Below are 16,809 nucleotides of genomic sequence, written 5' to 3'. Positions count from 1 at the left end.
TTTGGAATATGTGTGTGTGTGTGTGTGTGTGTGTGTGTGTGTGTGTGTGTGTGTGTGTGTGTGTATTTATCGGGTTATATATTGCAATGCTAAACCCATGTATTTCATGCATTTCAGGCAAGTTCTTTGCACCCTGACACACCCCTATAAAATTTACTTTTTTCTGGGTTTCAATGTGTTTCATCAAGGATTTGGAGCAGATGAGTCATGGGGCTCCATCTACCCATCAATTTATATGGTTCTGTAGGTGTGGAAAAGTAATTTATAGAAAGTAAATGAATGGGTAACACAAGGATTTCAGCACCCAGGATAAGTGCATTTCCATCCACAGATTCTTAGGGTCAGTCACCCAATCTCTTTAACCCTTAGATCCCAACTCCCAAATACATGATGTCACTTTGAAAGCTACACTCCCAAATTGGGTGGTGGCGCACACCTTTAGTCCCAGCACTTGAGAGGCAGAGACAGACAGATCTCCATGAGTTCAAGGCCAGCCTGGTTTACAGAGTGACTTCCTGGACAGCCAAGCCTACAAAGAGAAACACTGTCTTGAAAAACAAGACCCAAAACAACCAACCAGACAAAAGAACCCCGGTCCCACTCCTCACAGGCCCATGTACTAATGTGCTTGGTTCTGATGCCTTTAAAAAGCCATCCCAGGATGGGTATAAGCATGCAGCTTCTCTCAGTTATAAGGAACAGGGGACCTGGTGAGGGGGCAGAGGAAGATGCTGTGTGAACACCTCCAGGCACACCTCAGATACCATGGCCTGCTCATGGACAGTGAGAAAGGCCACTTTCAACCTGATCAGGAATCCAAACAAATCCAAATGGCGAAGGGGTATCATTTTCTGCTATGAGTTAGCAGGCATATTATTTTATTAGTAATCCTACAAATTTTAAAAAAGATTTTAGTTTTCCAATTAAGCGTACTCACGTATGTGTGAGTGTGGCTTTGCGCACATGAGTGCAGTGCTAGAGGAGGCCAGAAGAGGGCTTTGGATCCCCTAGAGCTGGAGTTCCTGAAGGTTGTGATTTGCCTGACACGGACGCTGGGATCTGAACCTGGGTCCTCTGCATGATTAGTATATGCTCTTAACCCCTGAGCTACCTCCTCAGTCCCAACCCCAGAGACATATTTTTTTAAAAAAGAATATATAGAGAGAGCAATACTTTTTATTATAAACATCAGATTGCTGCATCCTTTTTGCAGGGTGCTTGCCAATACTGAAATCATGAAATTGTGCTGGGCTAGTGTCCTTACAAGGAGAAAGCAATTTAGACAGAAATACATGAAAGTATTATGTGATAATGGAGGTGGAGATTGAAGTTGTGCTTTTATAAACTGAGGAATGCTAAGCAGCAGCAGCAGCAGCAGCAGCAGCAGCAGCAGCAAGGAGCCAGGAGAGAGGCATAGAACATGCACTCCCTCTGTCTCTGGAGGATGCAACCTTGCTGCCATTTTGATTTTGAACTTGTAGCCTCCAGAATAGTGGAGAAGAATATATCTATTTTTACAAACCACTCCATTGTAGTGTGTTGAATGGCAGTCCTAAATAATAAGTAGGTCACCATTTCAAGTTTATTATTACAAAGCCATACTATATCGGTGATGTTTACCCTCATTGTAACTTGACTGGATTGAGCTGTGTCTTCTCAATGTTAGGGGCCGCTTAACTCCTGTGTATATTTTTGCATATTATAAATCTATAACAGACTGAATTCTGGGCAAAATGGGCTGCCAAGAAGGGCACACCCCTTTCCTGGAAGTTCCCATGTTGCAGAATATTTGTTTACACTGCGTGAAGATGTGTCACTGTGATTGGTTTAATAAAAAGTTGAATGGCCAATAGCTAGGCAGGAGAGGTAGGCGGGACTTCCAGGGAGAGAGGAAGAGGAGGAGGAATTAAGGAGCGTGGATTATGCCGGAGAGATGCCAAGAGATGTGGAACAAGTCAGATGTACCGAAATGGAGAAGAGGTAAAAAGCCACGTGGCAGGACATAGATTAACAGAAGCAGATTAATTTGTTATAAGAGCTAGTTGGGTTAAAGCCTAAGCTAAAGTCCAAGCTTTCATAATTAATAAGAAATCTCCATGTTATTATTTGTGAGCTGGCAGCTGGTAAAAAAAGTTTGCTACAGTCCCACCCTGGACGAGGTACAGGGGAGAGGGTGACAGAGAAGAGAGACATCAGCCCCATGCCTGCCAGGACCAGCTGGCTCTTTTTCTGAAGAGTGTATTGTGGCTTTCTTGATTGGGCTAATGGGATCCTGACTGCCCACTTGACAGCTGTGACCCATCTGAGTCCTTCTTGTTCTAGAACACAGGAATTGACTGTGCTGCTGAGGACCAGAAGGAACACAAGAGCTAGAGACACCAATGGTGCTGTGACTCTGATCAGTCTTCTTTAGACATAAGGCAGAAGGAGGTGAGCTCTGTAGCTTAAATTCTAACTGGTCTTAATAATAAAAACACAGAATCAGATATCAGGGTAAATGCCGTGTGGTGATATTGTGTTCCCTAATATATTGTGCACCCTAATAACTTATCTGGGGTCAGAGAACAGAACAGCTGCTAGATAGACATAGAGGCCAGAAAATGGTGGCATACACGCAGTTAAGCTGAGATCCATTTGGATGAGGAAACAGAGGCTTCGGGAATGAGGAAATGAGATCAGCTGAGGAGTTGGCGTGGTGAGGTTAGCTGTGGCTTGTTCTGTCTCTCTGATCTTCCAGTATTCACCCTAATGCCTGGCCCTGGGTTTGTTTTTATTAATAAAACCTTTTAAGATTCATGTTACGGGGTTGGTTAGCTCAGTGGTAGAGGGCTTGCCTAGCAAGCACAAAACCCTGGGTTCGATCCTCAGCTCAAAAAAAAAAAAAAAAAAAAAAAGATTCATGTTACATACAATGCCGGAAGATCTGAGAAGTCAAGGAGCAGCCAAAGTCACCTCTTACCTCCCCGACTCCTCAGACCAAAAAGGGGGTGAGCTCCTGGTTCTACCTGCCTTATATTCCTCTCTCCACCCAGCTATATCACTTCCTGTCTGTCTGTACAGACCTCCAGACCTCTATGGTTAATTAATGGCTAGCTCCACCTTCTGATCTTTATTCAAGCTTTATTTGCTAGAGCACAAACAAAATGTCACCACAGAGCTCCACTTATTCGGTGCTCAACCCCCTCCCCTCTCAGCACCCGACAGCGTCTCTACTCTCCTCACTTCCAGCACAAGCATTCTCCTCTCTCTCCATGTTCTCGTCTCTGGCTACCTGTAAGCCCTGGTCTCATCTCTCCTGCTCCCCAGGATGCCCGCTTTCCTTTTTCCTCTGACCTGAGGACCCAAGGACTATGGACACCTCTCTCAGGAGTCTTCTTCCTGCCTGGAGCCCTGCAGTACTGGATGTGGTTAAGCTTGATCAGGAGTGCAAACTGGATTCAGGGGAAGTCACATGAGACCCCACTCTTCTACCTCTGTTCCCCATTGCGGGTACTGCCAAGGGTGACATTTCTGATATGACTTTCATTTTCTTCCTCTCCCAGCGGGATCCGGAATCATGCATCCTTTGAATGCGTCTCTTGTCAAGGCACACTTGGACCCCCCCCCCCCCTTGATTTTGTTTAGTACCTGTTACACTTCTGGGTGATTCCAGATGGAGGAGGTGTTCCATGCCTGATTTTGCCTTCCTGGGTCTAATATCTGGGCCTTAGCACCTTTAGAGGACAGAGGACAACTTTGTGGAGTCAGTTCTCTCCTTCCACCTTTATGCGGGTTCTCAGATCAAACTCAGTCTCTGGACTTGAATGGCAGGTAACTTTCCCCACTGAGCCACCTTTCTGGCCGCAGATCTTCCTCTCCTCATGGACAATCCTGATCTCTTTAAAGGCTGTAAACTGGGTCCCAATTCCTGCGGGCAAGTCTACTCTAATACTTACGTATTTAAGGGGGAATGGAGAGGTGGCTCAGTATTCAGAACACTGGTTCTTCTTCCAAAAGACATAGGTCCAAGTCTTAGCATTCACATGGCGACTCACCACTGTCTGTTAACCATCCCCAGGGGATCCAACACCCTCTTCAGCCCTCCCAGGGCACTGCGTGCATGTGGTACACAGACATAACATTCCAGCAAAACATTCATTCACATAAAAACAAACAGGTTTTGAGAAATTAAAAAAAAAAAACAAACCACATGCTTAACTGATTCAAAATCCATAGGAAGTGAAATTAAATACAACCTGGTTTATTATGAAATAAAGACCATCAGACAACATAAAATCTGAAAGCGTCAGAAGGTGGCCTATGAAAGTCGAATGTTCTCTCGCTATAATGTTCCCTTGTTTCTCGCTGAAAGGGAAGACACTCAGTGGGGAGAGGTGATTTCCTGTTTCTTATCTGCCCCCGTTCCTGATGCACAGTGCAGCAGGCAGTGGCAGCTCACTCATCTGAACAAATCCATGAACAGTGTAAGGAGGCTAAGAGCTCTGGGCTCAGCCGGCCATCCTGGCCGTCAACAACGAGTCTCTGGTCCAGGTGATCCACTGGACTCGTTCTCCTTCTTCCCTTGGTCCTGCAGGAGGCTGTAACCACTTGCTATCTGCCCCGGTTCTCCAGGGGACTTCTTTGTTCCCCAAAGCTGTAATCACAGGATTAGTGTATAAAGAGGTTTAGCTCTGTGCTCTCCTCCTGCCTTTTCTCAGGAGATAGTTGACTGTCCAAGGTCATTGGAAGTTATTGTGTTGCTCAGAGCTTGCTGGAATGGAACATCCTGTAATTCTCAGGCTTTTGTAGGACAAAGAAAAGCCTTGTAAAAGAACTTAAGACTGTCCAAGCATCCGTCAAGTCTACCCAACAGGAATGAGTAGGACATAGAGGAAATGAGAGCCTTACAATGTATTCCCTGAAGGAGTTCAAGAACCCAGGTCCTAGAAGGGAGAATGTTGGTTAGGCAGGGGTTAGTGTCAGAAGAGACTAAGAGTCCCTCATTCCCACCCCAGTTACTTCAGTTGGGCCAGAAAGATAGGTAGAGTGGTCAACAAAACAGACTATTGAGACAGGAGTCTGAGACAGGAACCGGCTGGGCCAGTTCAAGGCCCCAGACAAGATGGGAGGAACAATTGATGATGGTGGACTCTGTCTGGTTCAGCTCAACCAGCTCCAGGGACTGCCTCACAATGGGAGCATGCCCAGACTGCAGTTAACACCGCCCCCCCCCCCCCCCCGCCCCCAGTGAACTTTGCAATTTTAGAGACCGCTTAAATCCTTGTACAGATTCTTAAATCATTTGTTTACTTACAAAAAACCCCCTGATTTTTGGGTAAAATGGGCTGCTAAGAAGAGCACACCTGTTGCCTGGAGGAGGTACAGAGAAAAGGTTGACAGAAGAGAGACATAAGGCCCATCCCTGTGGGGATCAGCGCCCTTTCTGTTTGGCTCAGCTGGCTCCTTTTCTAAAGAGTGCACTGTGGCTTCCTCAGCTGAGTTCATGAAACCCCTAACCACTTCTCTACTGCTGTGTCCTGTCTGAATTCTTCGTTTTTGGCGGCACAAAAACAAAGACGGCTTCTGGGGTCCAGAGCAGAGAGAACTCCAGACCACCGGTCCTAGTTAGCTTTTATCGTAGCTCTGCTATGATAGAAAACCGTGACCAAGAGCAACTTGGGAGGGTTTCATCTGGCTGTCAGGTTACAGTCCATTGTTGCCAGGTATTTGTTTACACTGTGTAAAGATACGCCACTGTGACTGATTTAATAGAAAGGTGAAAGGCCAATAGCTAGGCAGGATTTCCAGGCATAGAGGATGCTGGGAAGAAGGGCGGAGCCACCAGGAGATGCAAGGAAGCAGGTCATGTAGGAGATGAGGTGACAGGCCACGAGCCAGGTGGCAGTATGTAGATTAATGGAAGTGGGTTCATTTAAGTTATAGGAGCTAGCTAATGTAAAGCCTAGCTATAGGCTGAGCTTTCACAATTGATAAGAAGTCTCCATGTGGTTATTTGGGAGCTGGCAGGTGGGCCAGAGAAAGACTCCATATTCTATCATGGAGCAGAGACCATGGAGAATACTACTTACTGGCTGCCTCTCTCTCTCTCTCTCTCTCTCTCTCTCTCTCTCTCTCTCTCTCTCTCTCTCTCTCTCTCTCTCCCTCCATTCCCTTAGCTAGCTTACTTACACAGCCTAGGGATGGTATCACCCACAGTGGGCTGGGTCTTCCTATGTCAATTAGCATTCAAGAAAATCACCTGCAGACAGGCCCACCGGCCAGTCTGATGGAGGCAATTCCTTAACTAAGGTTTTCTCTTCCCAAGTGTGTCAAGATGACAACCAAGATTAGGCACACACACAGGAGTTCTTGTAACAGGAAGTTCTAAGGCTGAGTGGGGACAGCACTAAGATTCTGTGAAGCCAACTCCAAGACAAGATCCAAGGCTACCATCAGCAGTAGCAATGAAGGACACCGTGTAGTTTGTCCAGAAAGATACCCAGGCTGGGGTGCCTTTCTTGGAACCTTTACCTGGGTCTCCATGGCAACCCCACTGAGGCAGCTGAGATAAGAAGGTTGTAAAGAGATAGAAGATTGATGATCACGGCCCTGGGACTCTGTAGGTGTAAGCTCAGCTAGTTCGGCTATATAGGTGGCAAAGCCTTAGATTTCTATAGCCTTATGTTTTCCTTGTATTTTGAGTGTCCAGGGAGTTGGGTTGAGTTTTACAGCCCCTGGCTCTAATCTGCTCACTGATGAGACTGAATCCCAGAGAGAGAATGTAATTCGTCCTAAAGTCACACAACTAAGTGGTACAGCTAGGACAGTGAACTGGATAATTTCAACTCTGTCTTTCTTGGCTTCAATGCCAAAGTTCTTCTGAAAACTGGCTATTTTAGGCAGTGGGAGATCTTCTCTTTGACAGAGAATATCTTACCACACGGTGGTGGAGCACACCTTTAATCCCAGCACTCAGGAAGCAGAGGCTGGCAGGTCTCTGTGAGTTTGAGGCCAGCCTTGTCTACAGACTGAGTTCTCGGACAGCCAAAACTGTTGCACAGAGAAACCCTGTCTCAAAAAAAAGAATATCTTGATAGACACACTGCTGAAGGTGTGGGCAGTGTCCTCTTTTCCTTAGCTCCTGAAATGGGAAAGTACATCTGAAGAAAGGAGTTTCCCTGGGGCTGCAGACAGCTCAGTGGTTAAGAGTGTGCGCTGCTCTTCCAGAGGACTTGAGTTCAGTGGCCAGCCCCTGGGGGGTGCCTCACAACTGCCTGCAGCTCCAGCTCCAGGGGTCTAATGCCTCCTAGGGCAACTGCATTCATGTGCACATATCCACACACAGGAATACATATGCATATTGTTTAAAAATAAACAACCTTTTTTTTATCGGGGACTATGGGGGTCCAGCCCCTCGATAGTCCCCTCCCAGGATCCGGGAAGAATCTACAACCAGCTGATAATTAATCTTTGATGAAAAGAAATGAATCTATGTACACGAGACTCCTTAGTTCATACACTTTATTATTCTGTGTCAGTTCTCTCTCTACACAGCTTCTATTCTGCTCTCATGTCTAGCTCCTTTCTTGCCTGATTTCTCTCTATATTTATCTGCTGTCCCCTCTAGGTTCTATCTTAATTCCTTCATCTAGTTCTGTCCCTTCTAGGTTCTCATCTATCTAGTTCTTTCCCCTATCAGCTCCTCTCCCATCTCCTTCTCTCTCATCTGGCTCTTCCTCATCTTGTTCTTCCCCATCTGGCTCTTCCTCATCTTCCATCTCGTTCCTCTAGTACTCTCTTTCAGCCCTTCAATCTAGTTCTTCCCCATCTCAGTTTGTTCCTCTCAAGTTCTTACCCGTCTAGTTCTTCCATTCTCTTTTCTCTTCTCCGATCCCCAGTGCCCTGGAAGTCCTGGTATATAAAGCCAGGCTTCCAGGGTCAAATGGAGGGGTGATAAGAATCACATAGGGAGCCAATAACCGTTAATTATCATTTGCAACCCCAAAGGGAAGTGACCAATGGGGAAATGAATTAACTGAAGGCTAAATTCGGGTAATATCTAAGAAGAGGGAATCTTATGTGCTCAACTATAGTCTTAAACGTGATTAGTAGAAAATGTTAAGAATCTATAAGTTGCTAGGTCAATGGGAGAAAATAAAACTATCTTCTTTTTTCCTGTGGCTCTTATCTGTTCAAGCTATCTGCCGTTTTTTTGCAGGGTGGGGGAAAGTGTGCTCAGTCGCTAGGCAACCTGTGTACAGCTAGATGCCTCTGGTGATAGTTAAAGGGAGATCTGGAACTGGAGGTAAGGTTTGGGAAAGGAGGAAGTAAAGTTTAATTGGCACATCCGCCAGGCCTTCTCAAACAGGTAGCCTGGATGGTTAAGTCTGTTCTTAGAGAATACAGAGGTATCTCTGATAAAGTATTCTCCTCCATCTGGGGATGGACCTGGCCAGATGCTGCTAATGATGATAATTACAGGGAGGCTTGAACTGGGGTTCTGGCTGAGCATAGCTGTCAGTGCAGAAGGTTATCTAAATATTCCTAGAAGTGGTTAGGTAAGGGGTTAGCGGTCTATAAAGTTAGTAAAGCTGTAAGAAAGGAGGGTCTGAGCTGAATTGTGTAAAGCTATTACTTAACGTCCACCTGACCTAGGCAGTGTCTCCTTGTGGAATTTACCAGGAGACTTGCATGTGGACTGTTATTACTGCTAGTCCTTGAAAGTGGCTAAGGGAGATATCTGATTCCAGAGAAAGCCTTTCCTGAGGCTGTTCTCCAAATACCTAGAATGTGTATGTCCAGAGAGTGATCAGTCCACACTGTTAGCCCTTCTTAGGGAAAAGTCAATTGGGAAAACTATGAAGGCACACATGATTTTCATAACAGAATACAGCTGATATATAACAAGCCAAGTAACACCAAAAGCTCCTTGGGATTTGGCTTCTTCTGGAGGAATTCCCTGATTCCTCCAGGTAGTGACTTTGTCATAACCAGCTGAGTTCTTATGATATATTCCTGCGGCCTGCAGCATTTTTTGTTGATTATTTTGAGACAAGGTCTCTCTGTGTAACCCTGGCTGTCCTGAAACTTGTTCTGTAGACCAGGCTGGCCTCCAACTCAGAGACTGACCTGCCTCTGCCTCTCAAGTCTGGGAATTAAAGGCCTGTGCCACCACGACCAGCTAACATGTCTTTTTAAAAGTAGCTCATCTAAGCCGTGTTAGGATCATGATAGCTGTGGATTGCTATATTAGATAATATAGGACTTAAAAGTGTGTGTGTGTGTCCATCCAAGTGTTTGGATTGGTGTGATTGTGTGTGTGGAGGCCAGTGCTCAAGCTTGGTTGTCATTTCTCAAGAGCCGTCCACCCACCTTGTGTTTGGAGACAGAGTCTCTCTCTGGTTGGCCAGTGAGCCTCAGGACTCCAGAGTGTCTGTCTCCATTTCCCAGCACAGAGGTTATATGTTTGTATCACCATGCCTTTCTTTAACCTTTTTTTTTTTTTTTGAAACAGCTGTGCCACTATGAGACCTTTGCTATCCCTGAACTCCCTCTGTATGATACAGGCCGCAGGAAAATATTGTAAGAATTCAGCTGGTTATGGCAAAGCCATTACCTGAAGGGATCAAGGAATTCCTTCAGAGGAAGCCAGCTTCCAAGGAGCTTTTGGTGTTATTTGGCTTGTTATATATCAGCTGTCTTCTGTTATGAAAATCATGTGTGCCTTCATAGTTTTCCCAATTGATTTTTCCCTAAGAATTGTTAACAGTGTGGACTGATCACTCTCTGGACATAAACATTCATGGTATTGGAGAACAGCCTCAGGAAAGGCTTCCTTCCCCCCAGCCCACCCGTTTCTCCCCTTTCAGCACTGGAATCAGATATCTCCCTTAGCCACGTTCAAGGACTAACAGAAATAACAGCCCAGACCACCACATGTAGTTTCCTGATTTAAGGTAAATTCCACACAGAGACACCTCCTAGGTCAGGTGGACCTTGAGTAATAGCTTTACACAATTCAGCTCGGACCCTCCTTTCTTACAGCCTTACTAACTTTATAGACCCCTAACTTCTTACCTAACCACTTCTCAGAATGGAGACTGAGCACACAGATCCCCTTTTTGATATACTAACCTGTCATTAGCACTCAGTTGACCTCCTCTTTTACCACTCCCATTTTGGGTTGTAAAAGAAAGCCTGGTGGTCACTGCCTGAGAAAAATTCTTTCCTACCTTTATGACTCTGTAGAATTCAAGCCTGGTGACCTTCCTCAAGCAGGGGATTGCTATTGCTTGGATTTATAGTTGGACTCCTGAGAGCCTTGGAGAGAATGGAGAGACGTAGAACGGAGAGGGATAAGGAGGATTTTGACAAGAGAGAACATGTGGACGAGATGGAAGATGAGGAAGAGTCAGATGGGGAAGTACTAGTTGGGTAAGAACAAGATGAAAAAGACCTAGATGAGGCAGAATTAAGACTAGAGAATTAAGAGAACTTAGAGGGAGCAGTAGATGAATACAGAGAGAAATCAGGCAAGAAAGGAGCTAGACGTGAGAGCAGAATGGAAGCTGTGCAGTGCTGTGGGATGTTCTGTATGGCAAATGTGTTGCTAATTAGTCAATAAATAAAACACTGATTGGCCATTGGCTAGGCAGGAAGTGTAGGCGGGACAAGGAGGAGAATAAAGCTGGGAAGTGGAAGGCTGAGTCAGAGAGACACTGCCAGCCGCCATCAGGACAAGGAAGATGTAAAGTACCGGTAAGCCACAAGCCACGTGGCAAGGTATAGATTAATAGAAATGGATTAATTTAAGCTGTAAGAACAGTTAGCAAGAAGCCTGCCACGGCCATACAGTTTGTAACCAATATAAGTCTCTGTGTTTACTTGGTTGGGTTTGAGCGGCTGTGGGGCTGGCAGGTGAGAGAGATTTATCCTGACTGTGGGCCAGGCAGGAAAACTCTAGCAACAGTGCAGAGAGAGAACTATCACAGAATAATAAAGTGTATCAACTAAGGAGTTTTGTGTACATAGATTCATTTCTTTTCATCAAAGATTAATTATCAACTGGTTGTAGATTCTTCCCGGACCCTGGGAGGAGATTACTAAGGGGCTGGACCCCCATAGTCCCTAATATATGTAGACTAGGTTGGCTTCAAACTCGCAGAGATCCACCTGCTTCTGTCTCCCGAGTGTCGAGATTAAAATCGTGCACCACCACAATCCAATTTTGCCTCTTTTATATAGATTCCGGTGGTCATACCTGGGACCTCATGCTTGTGTAGCAAGCTTTACCAGAAGAGCTATCAAATGAGGACGTTGTAGAGCATGGAAAGAATTGTGGAGTGCCAAGGATTTTTAAATGTGTTAACATTTTAAATATAATATTTTAATTATTTGAAAATTTTATACATGCATATGATGTATTTGATCATATCCACCCCTCTCCTTCCCCCAATTTCTCTCAGATCCATCTTCCATCTCCCAACCTTCCTCTCAATTTCATGTCCGTCTTTGTTTAAAAAAATACATTTTATTATTGTGTGTCTGTATACCATGTGCATGCAGTGCCCACAGAAGCCACAGGAAGGTGTGGGATGCTCTGGAACTGGAGTTGCTGATGGTTTTAAGCTGTCATGTGGATTCTGGGAACCCACGTGGGTTCCTTTGGAAGAGCAGCCAGTGTTCTTAACCACTGAGCCATCTCTCCAGTCCCACCCTTTAAAAAATAACCCAACTAGTCCAATTGGTGCTGCCCATAGACTCACGGATGTGTGGCCATTCACTGCAGCACAGTCAATCTCCCAGGCGCCAGACTCTGAAAGACAACTGACCCCCGCTCCCTCAGCAGCCATCATCTGTGAACAGCTTCTCAGCTAGGAGGGGGTGCTCTTTTCCTCCAGAGTGGAGGATTCTGGGTGGGATTGACAGAGACTGACATATATTTACAGTGATATGCTCTGACCATTGTAGGGTTGATTTACTCTTGCTGGTGTTTGAGAGGATAAAAGGAGTGTTAGCGTAGGAGTGTGTGGTCAGCACTGTGAGTGTGGAGGCCTAGGGATGGGGAAGGCAGCTGGCTCAAGGCAGACTGTGCGCGTGGGCCTCTGAGGACACGTGTCCCAGCTGATTACAAGGAGCAGGGATCCAGAGCCTTCTCCCGTTGCCCTGTACTTTGCCAGACACAGCCAACCCCTCAGGATTCCTGAAGCCATGAAGACTGTGGTGTTCACTATGGCTCTGCTGCTGCTGCTATCCCAGGTCACTCCAGGTAACCTAGACCCCTTCAGAGGGTCAGAGTTGGACAGTGGGGCTGGCCAGGGTACTTAGGGCCTGGGTGGATGGCCGGATGGGTATGAGACACTGTCTGGGGCAGTGGGAAAAGTCTCAGATCTTGGGTTAGAACCTGCAAGCCAACTCACTCCTCTGCATTTCAACTTCCTAATTTCTGATTTTTATGTAACAAATTTGATTGACAGGTCAAGACTGGGCACACTGAAATTTTGGTGTGCCACGGAGGCAGCTTCTTTGTTTTCTGTAATTCGTCCGTGAGTTCCCAGGAACTTCCATTCTGCTAGCAGGAGTCAGGAGTTAGAGGTGCAGGGATTACATATAAGTCTGGAAGCCAACTGGATCAGTCTCTTGTGATTTGTGATACAATTCTGCCTTGGAGAAATGGTTAGGTCTCTGGGCCTTCTCCAATCCCCCTTTCTTCTCCCACAATAACAGCTGGATTCAGGAGACAGGATTCATCATTGCTCAGCTAAATATGATTTATTTTAGACTAGTGGGTTTTTTTAGTTTGGTTTTGTTTTTCAAGACAAGGTTTCCTGTGTAACAGCCTTGGCTATCCTGGGATCACTCTGTAGATCAGGCTGACCTTGAACTCACAGAGATTAGACAAATGGTTCTAAGCTACATGTTAAGTCGGTTGCTGCCAACCTTCCTATTGCTGTACAAGCTCCTCGCCTCGGGCAGTGGGAGAGTCTTTGATCTGAGGTGTCCATCTTTCTGCTAGAGTCCTACTTGTCTCCTCCAGTAGCTTCCTCAGTCTCTGGTGTGATAGGCTGCTTCAGGCTTGTCTTGTAATTTCCTGACCAAAAAATAGTTTCCGGGCTTCCAGTTTCCAAGCGAGCTGGATGCTAATTTCTACTGGCTGCTCAATGTCTCTAAGCTTTGCAGTGACCAGAAATGGGGGGGCGGGGCGGGGAATCTATTAAAACCAAACACCCAGGAATTCCTACTGGTGTTTCTGATTCAAATTCACAGCCTGCCTCTATGTTCCTTTATTTCTTTCTTTTTGCAGCGGTGGAGATGGAACCCGGGGTCTCGTGGATGTTAGGGGGAGCACGCTGCCACTGAGTCACACACCTGGCCTGCTAGGAATGATAGGCCGTACCTCACTTCCTTATTTCAGTATCTCTTACCACAAATACCTCTACAGTAGCACGTTCTCAAGGCATCGACAATTTCTGCACGTGTTCTCAGTATATTCCCGTCTTTGTATTGTGCTGTATGTCTCTTTCATCAGGCCAGGTAGCCACTGAGTCTTTTATGTACTCATTTTATTTTTGTATTTTCATGGTTCATGCTAGGCAGGCGCTCTGTTACTGAGCTCGGGTGGCCCGATTTTAACTTGTCATGTAGTTTGAGTTTCTGTAAGGCACTGTGTATTTCACAGTTAATCCTGTGTGTAATTTGCTAGTCTGAAGCTCTTTCCCCGTTAGAGTCCATAGGAAAGGCACGTGGAGGCAGTGTTTGTCCAGTTTCAGATGTGAACAGTTCCTTGCTGTCCTTTGTCCTTGGAAGGCATGAGTATCTTAAATACATGACACCAATCTTTATCCTGGCATAAAGCATGATTATCTATAAGTTTCAGTCTAAGCCTGCCCTCTCATGTCGCACGCATGCGCGCGCACGCGCGCGCGCGCGCGCGCGCGCGCACACACACACACACACACTCCATCTTGAATTTATGACCTCTTCATATATGGATATATTCTCCTGAATTCATTCATTCATGCAGTGCTGCTCATGTGTGTATGTGTTTAGGGCTGACCATTTGGGGTAGCTTATCAGGGAGTTTGTCCCTGGAGAAAGCTGACTCTCCCCCCTCCGAGCGGCCATTGATTGCCTGTGGCTCTTTGTCTGGTGGGTAGGGTCTGGTGAGATTTTCCCCATCCACACTGTCATATCTACTGGTGTGGTCCTGCAGATCTTGCTGAGGCAGCCGTATTGTTAGGTTTCATGGGCACAGCGTCCCAGTCACGTCTAGAAGACGGGAGCAGCTGGTGTCCTGGTCCTCTGTCGCCTACTGTCTTTCCTCTTCTCTTCTGCAATATACCCCAAGTCTTAGGTGGATGGGTTGTATCGTAGATATAGTAATTGGGTCAGACTCCCTTGGCCATTAATTCTCTGCATTTTGACCAATTGTGGGTCTTTTCTTCTTTATTTAAATATCCTTTCCACTTTGCATTTCTCTTAAGCCATTAGCTTTCATTATTGGCTAGTGTGTCCTTTCAAGTTCAGGGATTTTTTTTTTTTCCTTGTAAAGTAACTCCAACTGCTCAATCTTTGCTGAGGTCCTGTCATTCCAGAGCTGGATTTATTTAATACTAGTGTTTTTTACACAAATTAATTAATAATTAGTTTTATTTTGCCTTTTACTTTTATTTCTTTTGAGACAGGGTCTCATGTAGCTGAAGCTGGTCTCGAACTCACTGTGTGTTCAAACACCAGGGCTTCAAACATGCTAGGCAAGCACCAACTGAGCTATGCCCTCTACACTACTAATAGTCACAACTTTCTGAGACACCTACATCTCCTTGTAGAAAAGAGGGAACAGATTCTTAAGAAGAAAGTCACCAGCTCAGGGACTACCAGGTGGCTTGGGACACAGAGTTCAAACCCAGGGGTGTAGATTCCGATGTTCATTTTGTTAGCGTCATAACCCACTGTGTCGTTAACCCTTGTAACCCACTGCATTTCCAAGAGGGAACATTTATGAAGGCTGAGATTGAGATGGAGTGTCCACAGAGGATGTGAGGTGATATGACCTCCCCAAACCCCTAGAGGTGACCGCTCCTTCCATGGCTGCCCTTTAATTGACTGGCCCTCTGGTCTCTACCTGGAACCTCGTGACTGATCCAGGCATCCTTGTTTTTGCTCTGGTTTAGGGAACACTGAAAAGTGCTGGAAATGTCAGGGTATCTGCCGCGACCAATGCATCAAGGATGAAAAGGTCTACATCTTTTGCTGGAGTGGCAAAATGTGCTGTGTGAAGCCCAAGAATGTACCACAGCTGTCACAGGATTTGGATTAGCACTCTGAAGCCCGAGGTGACAAAATGAAGGTGGACCCACCCAGAGTCTGACTTCGGCTGTCCCCTGAGCTTCATTAAAGCAACATTGGCTGACTTCTGGGTTTGCCTCTTCGTATATACATATATATATATACATGTAGCCAAATGTCAGCAGAAGGCATGTGGTCAAAAGGTGCATTTGTGCATTTAGTTCACTTTCCTTAGGAGTTCCACGTCTGTGGGGCTAACTAATTGCATGGCAAAAATATTCAGAACAAATTTCATCGTTACTGGCATAGGCTGCCTTTTCTAGTTGTTTCTAAACAGTATATTCAAGAACTATACACATGGCGTTTACACTGTATTAGGAATTATAAGTAATCTAGACATGGTGTAAATGTAGTTATTCCTGTGGTCTATGATTCTGCAATCCCTGGAAATGCCAAAATATGTGTACCCCCAATTCTCTCACATACGGTATTATACTGTTTGTGTGTAACCTGTCACACCCCCTCAGGTGCTTTACTTCTTACATATATTATTAGGGTACATTGATTGTGTAAGATAGTAGATTTATTGTGACATTTTCATCTGGCATACAGCATGTTTTGATCACGTTCACTCCCATTACTTTCTTACACTTTCCCCACGAACCTCTGTTTACGTCCCCAATAGTCCCTCTTTAATATTTGTGTCATTTTGATTTTCTTCTCTAGATTCCACATATGAGAGAAAGCATGTTTTCCTGAACCTGGCTTATTTCACTTCACAGGGCGATCTTGACTGCTGCCCATTCTCCTTTAAATGGAATGGCTTCATTCTTCCTGAATGAATAACGAACACTTCATTGTCTATGTATTCCACAGCCCCACCCCCACTTTCTTACATTTGGTTTCTGACACAAGGTCTCACTGGATAGCCCAGGCTACCCTGGAACTCACTATGTAATTCAAGTTGCCTTGAACTTGTGGCATTGAAACAGCTTCCTGAGTGTTTCAGTTACCAGTATGAGTCACTGCACCTGACCAGTCCATTTGTTCTTCACCCATTCCTGGGCTGCCGGGCACTCAGGATGTCTTCATGACGTGGCTGCTGTGAGTTGTGCTGTGACAGTCACAGATATGCAGGCAGCAATAACACTTGCTGGTCTACACCTTCCTTCGGTGTGTGTCCAGGACTAGGATAGCAATGCTGTGGCAGCTCTATTCTATTGTTTGAGGAACTCCATGTGTAGTTCCATGGTGGCCACACTAATTTACATTGCCAGAAGCAGGATGCAAGAATTCTGTTTCCCTTTCACCCTCTCCAGGATTTTATTTTTCTTCAATGATTGCTATTTCCTTTTCTTTTTCCTTTTCTTTTCTTTTGTCTTTTGAGGAGGCGAGGTGTCAGGGAGCGGCTTGAGACAGGGTTTCTCTGTGCAACAGTCCTAGCTGTCCTGGGACTCACTTTGTAGACCAGGCTGGCCTTGAACTCCCAGAGATCCACCTGCCTTTGCCTCCTGAGTGCTGAGAACAAAGGCGTGCACCACC

General features: G+C 45.6%; 1 protein-coding gene across 1 annotated transcript; it reads left to right on the top strand.

The window, feature by feature from the left end:
- Window positions 1-11,971: 11,971 nt before the first annotated feature.
- Window positions 11,972-15,327, top strand: LOC128100505 (beta-defensin 122-like). Its single transcript, XM_052722741.1, has 2 exons — window positions 11,972-12,247; window positions 15,153-15,327. The coding sequence occupies exons 1-2, from the start codon at window positions 12,190-12,192 to the stop codon at window positions 15,296-15,298; spliced, it is 204 nt and encodes a 67-aa protein (XP_052578701.1). The 5' UTR covers window positions 11,972-12,189; the 3' UTR covers window positions 15,299-15,327.
- The last annotated feature ends 1,482 nt before the right edge of the window (window positions 15,328-16,809 follow it).

The sequence above is a fragment of the Peromyscus californicus genome, unplaced genomic scaffold (assembly GCF_007827085.1).
Source record: "Peromyscus californicus insignis strain IS unplaced genomic scaffold, ASM782708v3 Scaffold_7__1_contigs__length_154581171, whole genome shotgun sequence".
Taxonomy (NCBI): Eukaryota; Metazoa; Chordata; class Mammalia; order Rodentia; family Cricetidae; genus Peromyscus; species Peromyscus californicus.
The sequence above is the reverse complement of the archived record's forward strand: the minus strand, read 5'-3'. Positions and strand labels throughout refer to the sequence as shown.